Below are 18,806 nucleotides of genomic sequence, written 5' to 3' on the forward strand. Positions count from 1 at the left end.
AATTAGAAAAATTCCATTACCACTCTAATATGGTATGAAATGCGTTCCTCAAATTCATTTGAAAATAAAAAAGCTATTTTCAGAAAATGATTTACTAGGTAAAGTGACAAGAAAAAACATTTATTTTTCAATAAACATTTAGAATAATCTTCTCTGCAGAAACAAATCCATGTAATTACGTAACTTCTAAAAGCAGAGCATAAGAAATAATGCATCTGTTTTTCTCCACTGCACACAGAACAGTGTCTCACACCGTAGGAAGTCAAAGATTTGTGGAATAAATGCATTTGAGTAATAACTCTAAAATGCACTTTTTAAACATCATCAATCCTCCCCATCACGGCATTTCTCCATTAGTTGATTTATAAAACTTTGCTTTGATATCAAACCACATCAGAAGCGTGAAGAGCTAATAAGTAATCCACATGCATTGCAACAAATGTTTATGCAATTTTGTTTTAATCACTCAGTGGACAAATTTCCATCTTTTAGGTTCACCACTCTAAAAGCTTTAGTTAAACTGCTGTAAGTTATGGTAGCTCTGTACTTTGCCAATTTTTTAGACCCTGAAATGGAACAATATCATATAAAAAAAAGCGCTCATCTGCAAAATGAACTTGTAATTATACAAATATTTCAGCTTTTGCTGAAATGAAATATTTAGAAATGTTGACATTTGTAATAATCTTTCACACATATTTTTAAAAGTCTAGGGGTGTCAACTGGTACTTATTAGACATACTTTATTGTCACTGGGAATTAAGGCTAGATAGCTAATTCATCTAAAACTCCAGTAGTTTTGCAGAAACTTGTAAAACATTTTTGCCAGTGAAATAAACAGCTATGGGGAATGCGAAAAGGCCATTTTTTTAGAGAGGGACTTTTACGCTACTCTTAAAATGATCTAACATTACAGAGCCCAGGACTCTGAGGGACACTAAAATATGTAACTGCTTTGAGCAAGTCGGCAGCTTGAGCAGCAGGTGGTCTGATTTTGTGAGCAGAGCTCTGAGGATGGGGTGCTGGGAAGTCTCCTGTGTTTAAGCTGAAATGACTGCAGAAGACTGGAGCATAGCAATGTATCATTACGGAGCTTTTTCTTCCCCACATACTTGCCAGGTTCCAGGCTGGCCTTCCTAAATGCATGATGCTTCAATATCACAACACCGAAGTGATAAGAGGGCAGATGGGAGAATTGCGCCTTTCATATCACAGCAACCTCAATATGTGAGATAATGTCATTTTGTTTTTAATGGTTCATAGAAGGCTCTACTTTCACTCAGGCTATTACAGCAAGCTCATGTCTAGTGCTTTAAAAAAAAAAAAAAAAAAAAGCAGTAAGAGTCTCTTTCCCGGGGAAAGAAACACGCTACTGTGGAAAGAGCCTGGGCTTTGCAGACTTAACTTTGGTCTAATTCAGAGTCTGTTACTTATTAGCTGGGTCACCTGAGGCAACCTTTCTGGACATCTCACGTGGAACGGGAGGACAACTCTGAACCCCGGGCTGACTGAAGAGTCAGGATGTTGTACAGCTTCCAGCGTAGGTACCAGCACTTGCAGGAAGCACACAGCACAGGCTGATTCTTCCCACCCCTTCCACCTCCCTGGTCCCAAGGAATCTACTTTTAAAAAAATCAGCTAGAACAGAGATCATCACAGAACAAAAGATAGTTTGTGAGGGTCATTTCTGATGCCTTGGTTTATATTCAACATTGCCGCCGCAAGAGAAGTCTATGGCTGAACGGGAGTTTTAATTTATAATGTCCCCCACTCCACTTCCTTAATAGGAAAACGACTAGGTTTTTGTTGTGTTGGGTTTTTTGTCTTAGGTACATCGAACCCCTGGATAGAGCAAAGACCCTCCTAGAGAATACCAATGCTGTGCGTGGGAGGGTGATTAAGAAATAATAACTGATGATGATTCGTATTTCTCTAGTCTTATCCTACCTTAGGGAACAAATCATCATTTCAAAATTATGCAGTTCTGCGCCATCAGAACTTATGGGTACTGATAGCAATAGCAAGCCTCATTATGAAATATAATGGCAACATGGTAACATAATAGAGACATTAAAAGTTTAGTTTTTATTGAACAGCTTAACACAGTGTGAGAAGAAAAAAAAAAACTCTAGGATACTTTCTAACCGACACTACACTTTTTTTTGTTGGTGGTGTTTTTGTTTTTAGGGCCGCACCTGTGGCCTACGGAGGTTCCCAGCCTAGGGTCCAATCAGAACTGTAGCTGTCAGCCTACACCACAGCCACAGCAATGCTAGATCCAAGCTGCATCTGGACCTACACCACAGCTCACGGCAATGCCAGATCCTTAACCCACTGAGTGAGGCCGGGGATCGAACCTGAACCTCACGGTTCCTAGTTGGACTCATTTCCGATGCACCATGACGGAACTCCTAAAACTACATCTTATTCACAACTCTTGGTAGTAGTTTTACTCACTTTGTAGGGTCTTTCATTCACACACTAAGCTATGTAAAATTTGGGTTCATTTAATCCAGTCACACAACTACCACTTACAGGGTATGTTATTTCAAAGCCCACCAAAATGTTGCAACTTGATATTTGGTGGAGGGAAATGTTTTAAAATAAAATTTCATGAAGTTTCCATTGTGGTTCAGTGGGTTAAGGACCCAACATTGTCTCTGTGAGGATGTGAGTTCAATCCTTGGCCTCACTCAGTGGGTTAAGGATCCAGTATTGCTGTAAGCAGCTGCATAGGCCTCAGCTGTAGGTCTGATTAGACCCCTGACCCAGGAACTTTCATATGTTCAAGGTGCAGCCATAAAAAGAAAAGAAATAATAAAATTTCACTTAGAAACACTAAAAAAAAAAAAAAAAAAGAAAAAAAAGGTAAAAACCTATTTACTGTCCTAGAGCATGCTGTCTTTAGGTATTTTCAGTTATCTTTGAAGAGTGGTAAATTTTTTTTTTTTTTTTGGTCTTTTTTTTAGGCCTGCACCCATGGCATATGGAGGTTCCCAGGCTAGGGGTCTAATCAGAGCTACAGCCGCTGGCCTACGCCAGAGCCTCAGCAGCGCGGGATCCTAGCCCCTTCTGTGATCTACACCACAGCTCACAGCAACTCCGGATCCTTAACCCACTGAGCCAGGCCAGGGATGGAACCCGCAACCTCATGGTTCCTAGTTGGTTCGTTTCCGCTGCCCATGATGGGAACTCCAAGAGTGGTAAATTTGTATTTGTTTTACATTGAGTTGCCAAGCTATTGCGCTGACTGGTTAAAACAGATTTCCAGACTATAAACCCATTCAGTCATGGAAGGTTAGTGCAGACATTATGACATTTGTGCTGTTCTAGGTCGTGGTGGCGGGGAGATAAACAATGAGAACGAGCCCAATCTCTGCTCTGGTGGAGATATTTCTCTGTTGTGTCACTTTTCTTTACAAATGTTAGATGGAACTGGTATCACAGGGATGAATGAAGGCTGGGGGAGAACAGTTGGGATGTCCTCTGATCCTGGCCCCCCCACCTCAATAAATTTATGCACTCTTGATAGAAAAGCCAGTGTGAACACTGAAAAAAATCTATAGTTTCTTTTCTTTTAGTTCTGGGACAATGTTAAAATTGCTTTTCATGAGGACAAACAAGACAGAGACAAGTGGGAGAGACCACCACCATCATCCACGTGACCGAATTATTTGACAGCCATACGTCCCTATGCTCTTCATTTTTAAATTTTATTTTCTTTTATTTTTGGCCACACCTGGGATTGGTGCAGCCACAATATGGAAAAAAGTATGGAGGTTCCATAAAAAACTAAAGACAGAATTACCATATGACCCGGCCATCCCATGCTGGGCATATAGCTAGGCAAAACTGTAATTCAAACAGACACATGCACCACTATGTTTATAATAGCACTATTCGCAATATCCAAGACACGACTAAAAACATAAATGTCTATCAACAGATGAACTGATAAAGAAGATATGGCACATATATATACTGTGGAATACTCCTCAGCCTTAAAAAGAACAAAATAATGCCACGGAGGCAATATGGATGGAACTCGAGATTATCATACTAAGTGAAGTAAGCCAGAGAGAGAAGGACACATTACTTAAATGTGGTATCTAAAATATGACATGGGAGTTCCCGTCGTGGCGAAGTGGTTAACGAATCTGACTAGGAACCATGAGGTTGCAGGTTCGATCCCTGCTCTTGCTCAGTGGGTTAAGGTCCGGCATTGCCATGAGCTGTGGTGTAGGTCGCAGATGCAGCTCGGATCCTGCGTTGCTGTGGCTCTGTGTAGGCTGTGGCTACAGCTCTGATTAGACCCCTAGCCTGGGAACCTCCATATGCCGTGGGAGTGGCCCAAGAAATGGCAAAAAGACAAAAAAAAAAAAAAGACACGAATGAACCTATTTACAAAAGAGAAACAGACTCACAGACATAGAGAACAGACTTGCGCTTGCCAAGGGGAAGAAGGGGTCGGGGAGGCAGGACTGGGAGTTTGAGGTTAGCAGATGCAGATCAGTGCACATGGAGGGGATAAACAACATCTTATTGGATAGCACAGGGCATTATATTAAACATCCTGAGATAAATCATAACGAAAAAGAATATAAAAAAGAATGTGTACATACAAATATAACTGAACCACTTGGCTATACAGAAATGAATACACCACTGTAAATCAACTATAAAAAAACCCCGGGGATCATCAACTCACAAGATCTTTTTTAAGAACTGCATCATTCTATGACAAAAACTAAGCAATCATTACATTGGATGCTACCAGTTTGGGAAGTGTAACCTATACAATACTCTGTCCTTACACAGCATATTTTAATTTACCCACAGATCAACCCACTACTAAACTATCCTTTCCAACCCCCTTTCATTCATTCTCTTGACCATTCATTCATCCATTCAACAAATAGTTACTAAGTGCTACTATGTTCCTGGCTCTGTAGCTGGTGTTGGGCTGCAGTTACAACTAAGAGGGCCCTCTGCTCCCCTACAAGGAGCTCAAACAAATACGCTCTAATACAATGCAACAAATGTAAAAACAGAAGAATGAACAAAATACTGAGATAGCAGGGTAAGAAGTGATTTTATCTGTAAAAAGTTGATTGGACTGGGTTTTGGGAATTGGGTTACCCAGTCTGTACTAAGAGAGTATCAGCTCTCCACAAGGGAATAAATAGCATCTGCAGACTGGGAGGCATAAAATCACATGGCGTTTTGGCACTAAAGGAAATCTGGTGTCACTGGAAGACACAGAAATCACCATTTCTCCCTCTTGGAACAATGTGGAAGAAATCAGCTAATATGTTGAAATTTGACACAGGTTTCTGAAATAATTCTGTGAATAAAATCAGTCTGACAATTTCTTCTTTTTCTTTTTCTTTCTTTCTTTCTTTTTTTTTTTTTTTTTTTGTCCTTTTGCCATTTTCTTGGGCCGCTCCCGCAGCATATGGAGGTTCCCAGGCTAGGGGTCTAATCAGAGCTGCAGCTGCCAGCCTACGCCAGAGCCACAGCAACGCGGGATCTGAGCCGAGTCTGCAACCTATACCACAGCTCACAGCAATGCCGGATCCTTAAGCCACTGAGCAGGGCCAGGGATCGAACCCGCAACCTCATGGTTCCTAGTCAGATTCGTTAACCACTGAGCCATGACGGAACTCCAGTCTGACAATTTCTACACTGCCTTAGAATGTAGTTTAGTGTGAAGATTTTTCCAACTAGTTGCTACTTTTCTCCTCTCACAGATCTTTTTTTTCCTCCATCCTCTAACTATCATTTAGCAGAAAGATACCACGGCCCTCCTAACCATCACCATCCTTCTGATCCCGATGGGAAGCAACGGGGGGCACGTACCACACTAGAGCTTTTTGTTTGTGGTATTTAGCTAACAACTAACACAGTCCTGAGTTCTTAAGCTGAATGGCTATTTCAGGCAAATGGGGGCTATTTCAGCAACAGCAAGAAATTTATCTGATGCATTTTCTATGGAGAAGCTGGTGGTCATTTATGATGGAGTTCACTTCTTTTCTTTTAGGCTCTCTGACTTATCCAATGGAAAGATTTGCACATATCACAGATTCATTGACTCTTTAGGACCCCGAGGTCAGAGGTCATCACATCGACCCCCTCAGCCTGACTTATGAATTGTTGAAGTCACCTATAAACGAAGGAAACCAATATCCCACGGAGGGGCTTAAGTTTGATTAACATACACATAGGAGACATTCACTAAGGGTTGTAATAGTACTATCATGGACTTTCCCTAATAATTGTGAATAAGTGGTTTTATTCACAATTTTGTGAGCTAGAACGCTTACCACATCCTTTTTTACAGCTAGAGTGAAAAAGAGAAAAAACATTTACTGAGGCGATGGAATCAATGTACAGACCGGGAGATGCGGGGATGGTGGGGGAGGAGGAGCTACACCTGTAAGCCTGAAGGTGCCTGTTTTCAGCCCGTCACAACACAGGGACACCGGCTCGGAGAGGTTACGAACTGTCACGTTAGTGGCAGTGATCTCCCAGGTTCTTGAAACGCAGCAAAAGGAGATCGAAGAATGTGTGGCTAGCAGCAGGGGCTCCTGGATCGATTGACATGGGCCCAAGGCCCAGGGTGGTCACTTTTGACCTTGAAAACTTGGTCTCTCTAAGCCCCAGTTTCCTCATCTGGAGAAAAGGGGGATGATGGATTTGCACAGGTTGTTACAGGGGTCCGATGCGATAGGATCTAGCGAGTGGTACGTGTAGCATCTGGCATGTGGTGTCAGTGCTGCTGTTTCTAGAAGAGAGGCACAGGCTGATGTGTGACGTGCCCCTTCAGCCTAATGAGCATGAGAGGGGGCTGGAAGTCAAGGTCTCAGCCCGAGTTCCCAGTCTGACACTTCCCCCACTGTGCCAAACTGAGGCAGTAACAAAAGCGAGTCTGGAGAAGGTGACACAGACCAGGGCAAAACATTTCCGAGGGCTGAGACAAAACTTGAGCTCACTTGAGTGTGATGAGAGAGAGAAAGAAGAAACTCCTGGTATCTTCATAATTGTGTTTCATTATAGAGTGCTTTCAAATAATCTTAATTTCATTTTATCATGCCTTGTGAATTACCTAAGTTTGATTAGGGTTCTTCACTTTGCTTTCTTGAGGGAAGAGAGCAGTGGTGAGGAAGAGGACTTGGAGGTCAGAACTCACTTCATATGTGACAGACATATGCCCAGGTCAGTTCCTAACAAGGCACAGAGCCCCAAAAGTAATTGTGGGAGAGTTTACTTTATGTCAAGCTATGGTTTTGATTACAGTCTATTGCATTATGGATACTAATTCAATTTTTTTTTTCAGTTTAATAAGAAACACTATTTTTGGTTTTTTTTTTTTTGCTATTTTTTAGAGCTGTACCTGTGGCATATGGAAGTTTCCAGGTGAGGAGTTGAATTTGAGCTGCAGCTGCCAGCCTATGTCACAGCCACAGCAACGCAGGATTTGAGCCACGTCTCAGATCTACACCACAGCTCACAGCAACACGGATCCTTAACCCACTGAGCAAGGCCAGGGATCAAACCCGTGTCCTCATGGATATTAGAGGGTTCATTACCACTGAGCCACAAGGGGAACTCCAAGACAATACTATTTTTAACTACCATTTCTTTAGTGCTCATTAAGCACTAGATGGCACGCTACTTGCTCTGTTGACAGTATTTTACTCAATTCTCACAACTAGTCGTGAAGGAGGGATTATCACACCCATTTTGCAGATGAGGAAATTGAGGCTCGGTAGCACCCAGCAACTTGGCTAAGGTCACATACATCTTAGTGAAGAGAGATTTGATTTGAATCTGCATCTCCCTGATTTCAAAAATCTGTCAGTGACACTGCTAGCTCCACGTTAACTGAGAACTACAAGCTGGATGGCTACCTCTAACCACTAGCGAAAGAAAAATTTAAAGTTCACTAGGAAAATTTAAAGTTCACTAGGTATTTTACCTTTTTCCAAGCACAACTGCTCCTGGGTCTTGAGATTTTGCCTCCAGCTCTGAACTTCATCTACTAATGTTTTAAAAGCAGTCCTCTTGACACTGTTTAAAAAAAAAAAAAAAAAGAAGTATTTGTGTGAAAATTTAAGACTTTATGAAACCAGTTTTCATCATCTGCTGATAAGTACAATAGTAACCAGAGTACAAGCAGCAGTTTTTCCATAGACTCTAAAAATTATAGGATGTGTGACATGTACAGCCAAATCACTCTGCTGTACAGCAGAAATTGTCCCTATATTGTAAATCAACTATACGTCAGTAAAACTTTAAAAAATAAAAAAATTTAAAAATATAGTAATTTGGGGTATTCATATAATTATAGAAACAATGGTCATAAAATAAATGGTTTAAGTTTATCATATTAAAACGTTCATAGTTACCAAATAAGCACCATATAACTTTAACGATATATATTTTTTTTTTGTGAGAAGAGATAACATTTTAAAACTTACAAGCCTTGAGAAAGATTAGTAACGTTAGAATTTCTTCTATTCTGTATTTATACATATTTAGAATCTGGCAAGCAAAAAATTTCCTTTCACCAATGTTTGCTAAACACACACACACACACACGTTTATGTGTTTGAAGATAACACACTATGTTTATGTGTCTGGAGATAATAGAATATTTTCTCCCACCTTGGGTAGGTTTTTTTAGACTGATTAATAAAAATGTTCACTCAAGTTACCTGTTTAACTTCTGCTGAATCTTTCAAACTAATTTAGTTTTCCAGTTCCTCAATTGTTCCTTTCTTCTTTATTTTATGCAGAATTAATGACTATTACTATTTCCTGTTCTGTAAGCTCTGCACTGGAGTTGATATTACCGCTAGAGAAATCTGAGAGTATTATACTTACACCTTGTACACCACATCAAGAAGCAAAGATGCCACCGGGATAAATAGCAGGCCCATCCAAAAGACCCCGGAACTGAACAGCATGGCTGCCTGAGTAAAGCACCAGAAACAGTATTACTTTAAAAACCAAGAAATACATCATTCATGTTTAGTGTTTGTATGATCTGAAGAAGAATCATTTGAAGAATCTCACTCTGAATAAGGGCATAAAATAACTCTGAATTCAAACTTGGGAAATATTTAGAATTAAAAGCCAAATTTTAAAAAAAATGCATTTGCTACATTTCTTTTTTTCTCTCAAGTAGCTATACAGCAAAGTTTTATCAGGTGCCATACATTGTCCTATTTGTATGTGAAATTTTTATTATGGTGAGCAATACATAGAGTAATAAACTCTGGCCTTTTTTTATAACTTAGGATATAAAAACCAATCTTTTTGAGCAAACTTCCAACACACTCTGGATTAAATTCTCTTAAAATACATCATGTAAAATCAATGGTAATTAGGAAATGAATTTACAATTTCTGGTAGACAAAAATTACCTTTACTTTTCTAAAATATTATGCAACATTAAAAGATCATCCACATAAATCATGAATATAAACAAATTATTGGTATTTATGAAAAACAAATCATGAGTATAAACAAATTAAGGTATTTATGAAAAATAAATTTGATACTAAGTAGGCATAATATTAATTTTTGTTCAAAGATTTACATCACTGGTTTGGGTGTATCCTGTTATTGCTAAAGTCAAACAAAATATCTGGCATGCAAAATACAAATAAAAGTGTATTAAAATAACTTCACTCATTCTTTTGCATTAAATCCCCAAATACTATATCAGAGTCTTTTGGGTTGTAAAAAAAAATGATTCTATAATTTAGAAATTAATAAATTATATTACTTACTTGCAACTATTATAAAAAATCCCTTTAAAATGTAATTTGATTACCCAGAGCTTAAATGGAATAGTGTCTTATCAGAAAATCAAGAGGACTATTTTGTTTCGCTTAAAGTCTGTTTATCAAGAGTAAATTGGTAATAACTATTTTAATCCAATAAAAAGTAGCCAACTAATGCATGCACATTTACATCCAGCTAAGAATCACACAAGACATTCTTTTTTTAAACCAGATTTTGGGTCAGGAATTAAAAATGATCTAGAGTTTAATCCGTATGGGCAGTTTCACAATTAGTCCTCATCAATCCATCCTTATCAAATATAAAGATGATACATTTAAGTTATGTTTCCAATTACCTGTTCTCTTGACTCTCAACAGAAGACTAGGAGCTGCAATTAAAAAACTTTTTTTTCCCTACATTAACACCAGCTTAGTGGCAGAGACTCCCAGTGCAAGGATACTCCGTTTTTTCCCTATCCAGGAAGAAAGAACTCTGAACACATTTAAAATAAAAACACGCTATTGCCCCAAATTTCAGAACATAATGTTGCCACGTGGATTCAATGGAACAGCACCCACTTTCTAGACACCACCAGGACGAAAGATATTCACATAAAAGTCATTTTATTTTATAAGCCAAACATGATCTTGGACATGGTAGCTGACATCCTCAATAGCGAAAACCAACAATAACGGTGTAATAGGAAATGTCCATCAAGTCGGTGGGTTTTGTCTGGTTGGAAGGAAGCTTTTGAGGAAGGCAATGACTGCGAAATGCCACGTTTCTTTTTTTACACCGGGGGGAGGGAGGGAAAGGTAAGATAAGATTCTAGGTCATGTAACTGAAAATCAGACGTTTACCCGGTTTAATTTTAATCTCTTTTAATGGGGGGGGGTGCGGGCGGTGGAGAGAAGAAAGATTCAGTCTTGCCTTTGCCACCTTGTATTAAAAGTCTGCTGGGGGAAACAGCCGCTAATTCTGACCATTGTGATGTTAACGATGACGAGACACTGGCGCCCACTATTCAGTCCACTGGCCTTTGGCTTTTGCAAATGAACGCCCTGAATTGAGGGGAAAAAAGTTTTTCTGCGTCATATCTGAAAGCCTGTCAGATTTTTTTTTTCTCTTGCCGAGTTAATCCAAACCTAAAAGATTTAAAGCCGACATTCGCATTAAAGACAGAGAGTCTCTTTGTATTTTTTGGATGAAGAGGGGGGGAAAAATAAAATCCCACAGAGGTATTTCCTTCCTTTCTGTGCAAGAAAGCTCCCCCTCACTCTGCAGGGACCATTTTTGTCTCTAACTTTTCACATCTCTCCGCTCGCAGGCAGGTCGGCTGGGAAAGGACGCGGACCCCGCAGACAATGCGGTAACAGGAGCAGCCTGTTCCGGGCTGGCCTCCGGCTCCCTCCGCGCGCCTTTTGCAAACCGCTCCTAACGTGGGAGATTGGGGGGCCGTGCCAAGCGGCCCCGCCGCCCCTCCTCGAGGCCCTGTGAAACCTAAAGGAATCTGCCACAAAAGTGGCTCCCGGGGGACTTGAGAAAAGATCAGCCGAGGGAAGCTGCAAAGCCAGTAAAGAGGAGGGCACAGGCCCTGCTCTGGGAACAAACAATTGCTTGTCTGCAGGGCGATGCTGCCTGAGCATCAGGCCGCGCGGGCTTCCCAACTGAACCGTCGCTGCCTGAAAAGGCAAAGCGGCGGCCGAGGAATGAGGGCGAGTCTTGCGATGTCCCTGCGAACCGGCAGAAAGAGAACATTTGAGAAAATCCTAGCCCAGGTGCCATTAGCGAGCCTAGGGGCTTGACCAGATAAGCGAGCTTACCTTCTGACCCACAGTGGGGTGAGCCCCTGGCACCCACGTTCCCCCAGAGAGAGGGACTCTTACTTCTTCACCTGCAGGGTCTTCCAGGTGAAGTTCAGTCTTGGAGGAGAGAGGATTTCGATGTGCTACCTGCCTGCAAAACTCCAGCCATGCGCTTCTTAAACCTGCCCGTCCTTTTCCCGTATAAACTTGGGAGTGGAGCGCTAGGAGGCAGCTTCCTAGGTCAAAGACAGCCGCTATCTAAATAAGAAGACCCTTTGGGGAGTCCTAAAACATGAACCCCAGTTGATGCAGGGCTGGTGATAAACAGCTCTGGCAACAGTCCTGGGTCTGTCTGTCCTTGCTCTGAGAGTTGGGGGGAAAGTCACTTCTGAGTCTCTGCTTCCTCAGCTGGAAAGTGGATTGTAAGAATTAAAGCAATCGTGTTTATAAAGTGGCTGCTTTTATTACTAATGCTGATGGCTAACATTTCTTTCTTCATTTTAATTTTCAAATTCCTTTAAACACTCTAGTCTTGTGTTCTTTTTTAGTGATCTCTCCCAGGAGCTTCAAGGAAGGAAATTTTTTATCACAACATCAAATTAAGTGTAAGTTTATAAATGTCATGGTTTTCATCACATTAACATCACAATATATGCTCCTCGCAAGACTGAACCTGGCCAAGTAACTGAACCCTAATAAAATGCCATTCATCTCAATTTGCTAATTTAGGAAATGGAGATAAATGATTTTTTCCCCTAAAATTATTAAGGCTGTATGGACACAATGTATTAATATGGAAGGGAAATTATCCAGAAAACAGTGCTGTAAAAATTATTCAGAAAACATGGTTAATTCTTTTTCAGGGTCGGGGGAGGACAGTAAGATAATTACTATAAATACCAGAGGGGTTAAGAGGTAACGTTAATAACAACAAAAAGCCAAGAAGTGGTTAAGTATCTAGATAAAACTTTATATAAGGACTTTCTAAGCTTAAAAACAGTGAAAAAAAAACCACTATAAAAGTAAATGCTTTGAAGAACTGATCTATGAAAATGTACGAGTTCCACATATTCAAAAAGAACATAAAAAAGTAAGTGATAAATGAAAACCCAGGAAAACAGCTGCAATAAGTATATGAAATTCAGCATTAACACCTCACTATAAAAATAGACCCCTTAGGTTCATAAGAATAGCTAAGACCCCAAGAGGTTGGCAATAGACCCAGGAAGGTATTCACAAAAGAAGCAGCAAGGAATCAAGAACCGGGAAAGTGCTGAGTTTCTCTGCGGTCACAGAAACATTACCCAGTTAGATCAGATTTAAACACTTGATCATGGTGGGGGAAGGGCGGGGTACGGTGAAACAGGTCATTTCTAAACCCATCTGCAGTGCACTTGCCTTTGGGAAGGGTAATTGACAGGCATTAAGAACACAAACATTCACTCCCCTTAATTTGATATTTCAATTTCTAGAATTAGGTGTTGAAATTCCATACAGCTTTTGCCTATAGGTTAGTATCCCACAAACTGTTCTGTGGTCACTCGTTGTGAAAGCCCTTCCTGTAACAGCCCGTCATGGCCCAAAGCTTAGGAAAGGTATAAACCAACCAGAGCCTCCCCCGGTCCTGGAGAGTCACAGCCCAGAGCAGCCTATTTAAGGCTATGAGAAAGCACAATAAAGAACCCCAGTTTTTAAAACCAAAGCTTCCAAAATGTATTTCCTGGCCATGGAACACTTTTCCCATATACTGCTTACTAACAGCCCATGGAACTCATTTTGGGGAAGGCAAATATTCATTGCAGTTTTTTTTTTTTTTTTTTTTTTTTTTTAAACAGGAAAGCGTTTCCATTGTGGCTCAGTGGTAATGAACCAGACCCGTATCCACGGGGACATGGGCTTGATCCCTGGCCTTGCTCAGTGGATTAAAGATCCAGCCATGAGCTGTGGTGTAGGTCAGCAGCAGTAGCTCTGATTTGACCCCTAGCCTGGGAAATTCCACATGCTTTGGCTATGGCCCTAAAAAGACAAACAAACAAACAAACAAACAGAGTCAGACAGTGGTGTAAACTGATAGAATCCATGTGGCTGGTTAAGTACATGTGTGTCTCCAGGAAAGATATTGTCTGGGCTACTAAAGATGCTGTTCACAGGCGGTAACTATTAGGAAGCTGACTGAATAAAGGCACTGAATAAAGGAAGTCCTTGGGCCCCTGTACCTGTGACTCTCGTTTGTGCTTCAATTTTCACATCAGATGTCACTTCCTTTCTTGAGTTGGGTTAGCTGAGCCTACTTTGTTCTTCCATTGGCTGGTAACTACTACCCATGTGCCAGCTACAGGTCATAATCCCTGCAAGAGTAAGAAGTCTTATCTTGATGAATTCTCCCAATGCAAGTGCTTAACCACCAAGCAGGTGTTCCATAAATGACTGTTGACTGAATAAGGTCTTACAGACCATGTTTAGAGAGATTAAAATCAAAAAACACTAGAGTCTTGAGCTGTGCTCCTGAGATGCTGCTTGGCTTTCTTGTGTCTGGCATGGATTATCCTGGAGCAGTTGTATCTAGATATTTATGTGATCTGGGGAGCGGGGAGGAGGGCTTGATCCAACTCCCTAACATCCTTTTCCAATGGAGGTCATCTTTTCTGTTACAAAAGGTGAGTGACATGTATTAAAACCTAAGTATGTTAATTACCTTGCCCTTCCCCCTTTTGAACCCACAGAAATATTTTGGTGAATCCAGGAAAAGTATGATAACTGGAAGTAACAATTTTGGGGGGGGGTGGAGAAGGATGTAGAATGAGCATGAAGAGAAGGATGGTCTCATACCCGCATTAACGATGACTTTTCTTAATTATACAACATGGATATTTTGCTGTGTGAAATAAGAAGAATATAAAAATCCCAGTCTCCTAGTCTCAGTAAGGACAAACTTTATCCTTCTAGCTTGGCTCTGGCCAAAAACCTTAGAAGTCAATCTTTTTCGCCTTTGCTCTCAGACTGCACTTCCCATCCATTGGGACATCTGATCTGCTCTACTTAAAAAAAAAAAAAAAAGAAAGAAAGAAAATCCACATATCAATGTTCACAGCAGTATTATTCATAACCAAAAGTGGAAACAACACCAGCAGATGAATGGATAAGCAAAATACAGCTTATACATATCATTCAGCCTTAAAAAGGAATGATATTCTTTTTAAATTTTTTTTATATAAGCTTTTTTTTTTTTTTTTTTTTGTCTTTTTGCCATTTCTTGGGCCACTTCTTGGCATATGGAGGTTCCCAGGCTAGGGGTCAATGGAGCTATAGCAGCTGGCCTACACCACAGCCACAGCAACGTGGGATCCGAGCCGCGTCTGCAACCTACACCACAGCTCACGTCAACATGGATCCTTAACCCACTGAGCAAGGGCAGGGATCGAACCTGCAACCTCATGGTTCCTAGTGGATTGTTAACCACTGAGCCATGATGGGAACTCCAGGAATGATATTCTGATACATGCTACAACACAGATGAGCCCTGAGGACATGATGCTAAATACTTAGCTTTAGACATTAGGCTAAAATAAGCCTGATACTAAAGGACAAATACTATGTGATTCCACTTACAAGAGGTACCAAGCATAGTCACATTCAGACACACAAAGTAGAACAGTGGTTGCCAGGGGCTGGGGGGAAGAGGTATAGGGGAGTTATTGCTTAATGGGTCCAAGCACCAGTTGGGGAAAATGAGAAAGTTCTGGAGGTAGATGGTGGTGACCGTTGCACAACATTGTGAATGCACTTAATACCGCTGAACCCCACATTTAAAAATAGTTAAAATGATAATTAGTAAGTTAGATCTATTTTATCAAATAAAATCAATTTTTTTTTTTGTCTTTTGCCTTTTCTAGGGCCGCTCCTACGGCATATGGAGGTTCCCAGGCTAGGGGTCAAATCAGGGCTGTAGCCGCTGGCCTACCCCACAGCCACAGCAATGCAGGATCTGAGCCGCATCTGCGACCTACACCACAGCTCACGCCAACGCCGGATCCTTAACCCACTGAGAGAGGCCAGGGATCGAACCTGTAACCTCATAGTTCCTAGTCGGATTCGTTAACCACTGAGCCACGACGGGAATTCCAAAATCAATTTTAAAATTAAGATGATTCTAAGACAAAACTCTGTTCTCCTTAAATCCAGACTCTATTTCACAGCCCCTCCACCCTGGCTCCTGCTGTCTCTTGTCTGGATCCCATAAGCCTTATCACAAGCCCCTCTCTCTTCTCCCTGTTCCCACAGCATACTATTAACAGAACACCCAGAGCAATCACTTAAAAAGCCAGGCTGGGGAGTTCCCGCTGTGGTGCAGGGGGTTAAGGATCTGGCATTGCCACAGGTGTGGCATAGGTCGCACCTGCAGCTTGGATTTGATCCCTGGCCTGGAAACTTTCATATGCTGTGGGTGCATTTGAAAGAGGGAAAAAAAAAAAAAAAAAAAAAGGAAAGCCAGGCTGACCTCTCTGCTCCATCTCCCCACCCCCAGACTCTAAGAGTCTAAGTGAGTCTTTACAATTGCCTCCTGGCGCTGCAGGATTTGCCCAAGAGACCCCACCTATCCCATCCTGTTACTGCTCACTCTCTCCCTCCCTTGCTCTGCTTCCAGACACTGGCCTCCTCCGTGTCTCTGCACTTGTCCACCTCTGCTGTCTGCAATTCTCTTCCTCCAGGCAGCCACAGGTCCTGTGCACCCCACTTCTCAAAAGGCATCTTTTGCCATGCTACCTGAAAACAGCGCCCCACGCCCAAGGCAGGACACCCCACCCTTCTTCCTGCACCACAGGTCTCCCCAGTGCTCCCCAACCATGTGCTCTAGGATATCCTTGTCTTTGCTTTTCTCTCCTTTCAAGGATGGAAGCTCCTGTGGGCAGGCCTTTTCTCTTGTGTTCACTGCTGTATCTCCAGAAACCAGAATCATCCTTTGATACGTATTTGTTAAAAGAATAAATGACCTAGTCAAAGATAAGTACACAGGAGTTCCTGTCGTGGCTCAGCAGTTAGCGAACCCTACTAGCATCCTTGAGGATGCAGATTCAATCCCTGGCCTTGCTCAGTGGGTTAAGGTCTGGTGTTGCCAGGAGCCATGGTATAGGTCGCAGACCCAGCTTGGGTCCTGTGTTGCTGTGGCTGTGGCGTAGGCCGGTGGCTATAGCTCCGATTCGACCCCTAGCCTGGGAACCTCCATATGTCATGGGTGTGGCCCTAGGAAAAAAAAAGATAACTACACAAATTCAGGGTAGAAAAGACTAATATGATACCTTTTGATCGTGAAGCTGTTGTTTTCTCTACTTTTCTTTTTTGCAAAGTTTAATGACTGTAACCTAATCATTTAATTGAAAACTTTTTATGATGAATTTTATTTAAAAAAGCAGAAAGATCAATTTTTACTGATATGAGAGGCATTCAGAGAAACAGGCCGAGACTACAGCTAGCCAGGGGGTGGATGTGATTCCAGGAGGGCACTTTGTTTATGGCAACTTCCTACTTCCAGTCATCAGATGAATCAGAAAGTGAAGACTGTGTAAGAACATAGGGAAAACTGTGGGCCAACACGTGCTTGTCACTGTGGGCATGCTGGAGTTGTAAGGCTTTTGAGGAACAGACACTGAATGGTACCTGGCTAAATGATATCACTAAGGTCACACCAGAACCTCTTTTTTTTTTTTGCATTTAGTATTATTTTCCTAGGCTAGATGATATTCACAAGGAGAAGATGTATTTTCTTTTCCCCTATATGGTTCTCTGATTGGGAAGAAGTGATGCTTCAAGAATGGTCCTCTTATTCAGAGACATGGTATGTTTATACAGACAACTCAATTTTAAATTACTTCTCTCAGTTTGGTCACATTTTCTAGTTTTCTCCCAGTTAACCATACACATATAGTCTAAGTCTCTCTTGTGGATGAGAAGGTCCAATATTCTTTGTGTAGGAGGGTTCTTCATCTTTGAAGATTTACGGCTTTTCCAAGGGAGTTAGCAAGTTTTGGAGAAAAACTCCAAAAGCTTCTATGACATAGAGCTTATATATTCTATTATGTGTTTCTTGGGATTTGGTCAGAGGTGGTGTCGGCCAAGGACTTAATTGTTCTTTCTGGCTATGGCTTTTTGAAACATCTCAGCAGAGCAACTCTTCAGAGATGGTCTGTACTGTGATGTGGTTTTGTGACCCTCGAGCCGCACGACTCCCACTTATCTTTGTTCCGTGCCATCTACCAAGTTATGCGATCATTTGACGTCGGCCTCCTCTGATGTTCCAGTGAACCCTTCTGGTCTCCTCTGGAAGCATCTTCTTCAGGAAATCATTTTCACCAAGAGAAAAAAATAAATCAGTGCTCGACGTCGGGTTTGCAGGTATTGTTTCTTTTCAGGCAAAGTTTTTGGATCTTTCCCACCAAGTTGTGGCTCTTCCCTCCCTACTGCTCCACAATGCTTTGTTTCTGCTGTATCAGTGGAATGGTTCTTTGGAAAAGGTAGGTTCTCTGTTGCTATATTTCACTTTCAGTCCCACCTCTTCCAAACTCAGTGACCCATAGGGTATTTCCTGCTGGAGCCCCCTTTCTCAGGGGGCTGGAGGAGCTGATTCACCCACCCTGAGATACAATGTTAGTCTTTAGTACCTTGAAAGCTGAAATCCACAAGGATAACATTTACATATTTAGGACAAGATATCAATGTTATGTAAGTAGAATGTTTTTAACTGTATCAAAATTGTGTCTTCTGGCAACACTTCCCCTGATGTATGGAAACTTGACATCAGCTCATCCAAATAACTCTGCTTTCAAATAATTGAATACTGTGTTATTTGACTTTAAACTTGCAACGGTTTCTTTAAAGCGTCTATGTGTCCAAGCTCTGGGAAACACCATGGTGTGACAGCTAAGTTATGGGAGCCTCTCTTAGAGTCTTAACTCTTTCTGTGAATTCGTTATGGTACCCGGGCATGGGCTTGAACTCAGAGGTACCTAAGCATCATTCAACACTCGGTAGTGAATTCATCACTTTGCGCTTTAGCCAGAGACAAATTTCAAGCTGACAGGAACTTGACTTGAGGAGGTGAACTTCACCTGAAAGTCTTCAATGGCTGCACATCTTGGGTAGTGAGGCTCAAAACTTCCCTCTGATAAAACCCAAAGACAGAGGAATGCACATGCCCAGTTCCCTATTTTGGTG

At 41.4% G+C, this 18,806-nt stretch overlaps 1 protein-coding gene across 1 annotated transcript in view; it reads right to left on the reverse strand.

Annotated features, from left to right (window-relative positions):
* The window catches only part of ATP8A1 (ATPase phospholipid transporting 8A1), a 252,807-nt gene that overhangs the window by 6,560 nt on the left and 227,441 nt on the right, over window positions 1-18,806 (reverse strand). Inside the window, 3 exon segments of the mRNA XM_021101159.1 lie at window positions 7,979-8,030; window positions 8,033-8,070; window positions 8,887-8,975. Coding sequence (XP_020956818.1) covers window positions 7,979-8,030; window positions 8,033-8,070; window positions 8,887-8,975 — 179 coding nt within the window.

The sequence above is a fragment of the Sus scrofa genome, chromosome 8 (assembly GCF_000003025.6).
Source record: "Sus scrofa isolate TJ Tabasco breed Duroc chromosome 8, Sscrofa11.1, whole genome shotgun sequence".
NCBI lineage: Eukaryota > Metazoa > Chordata > Mammalia > Artiodactyla > Suidae > Sus > Sus scrofa.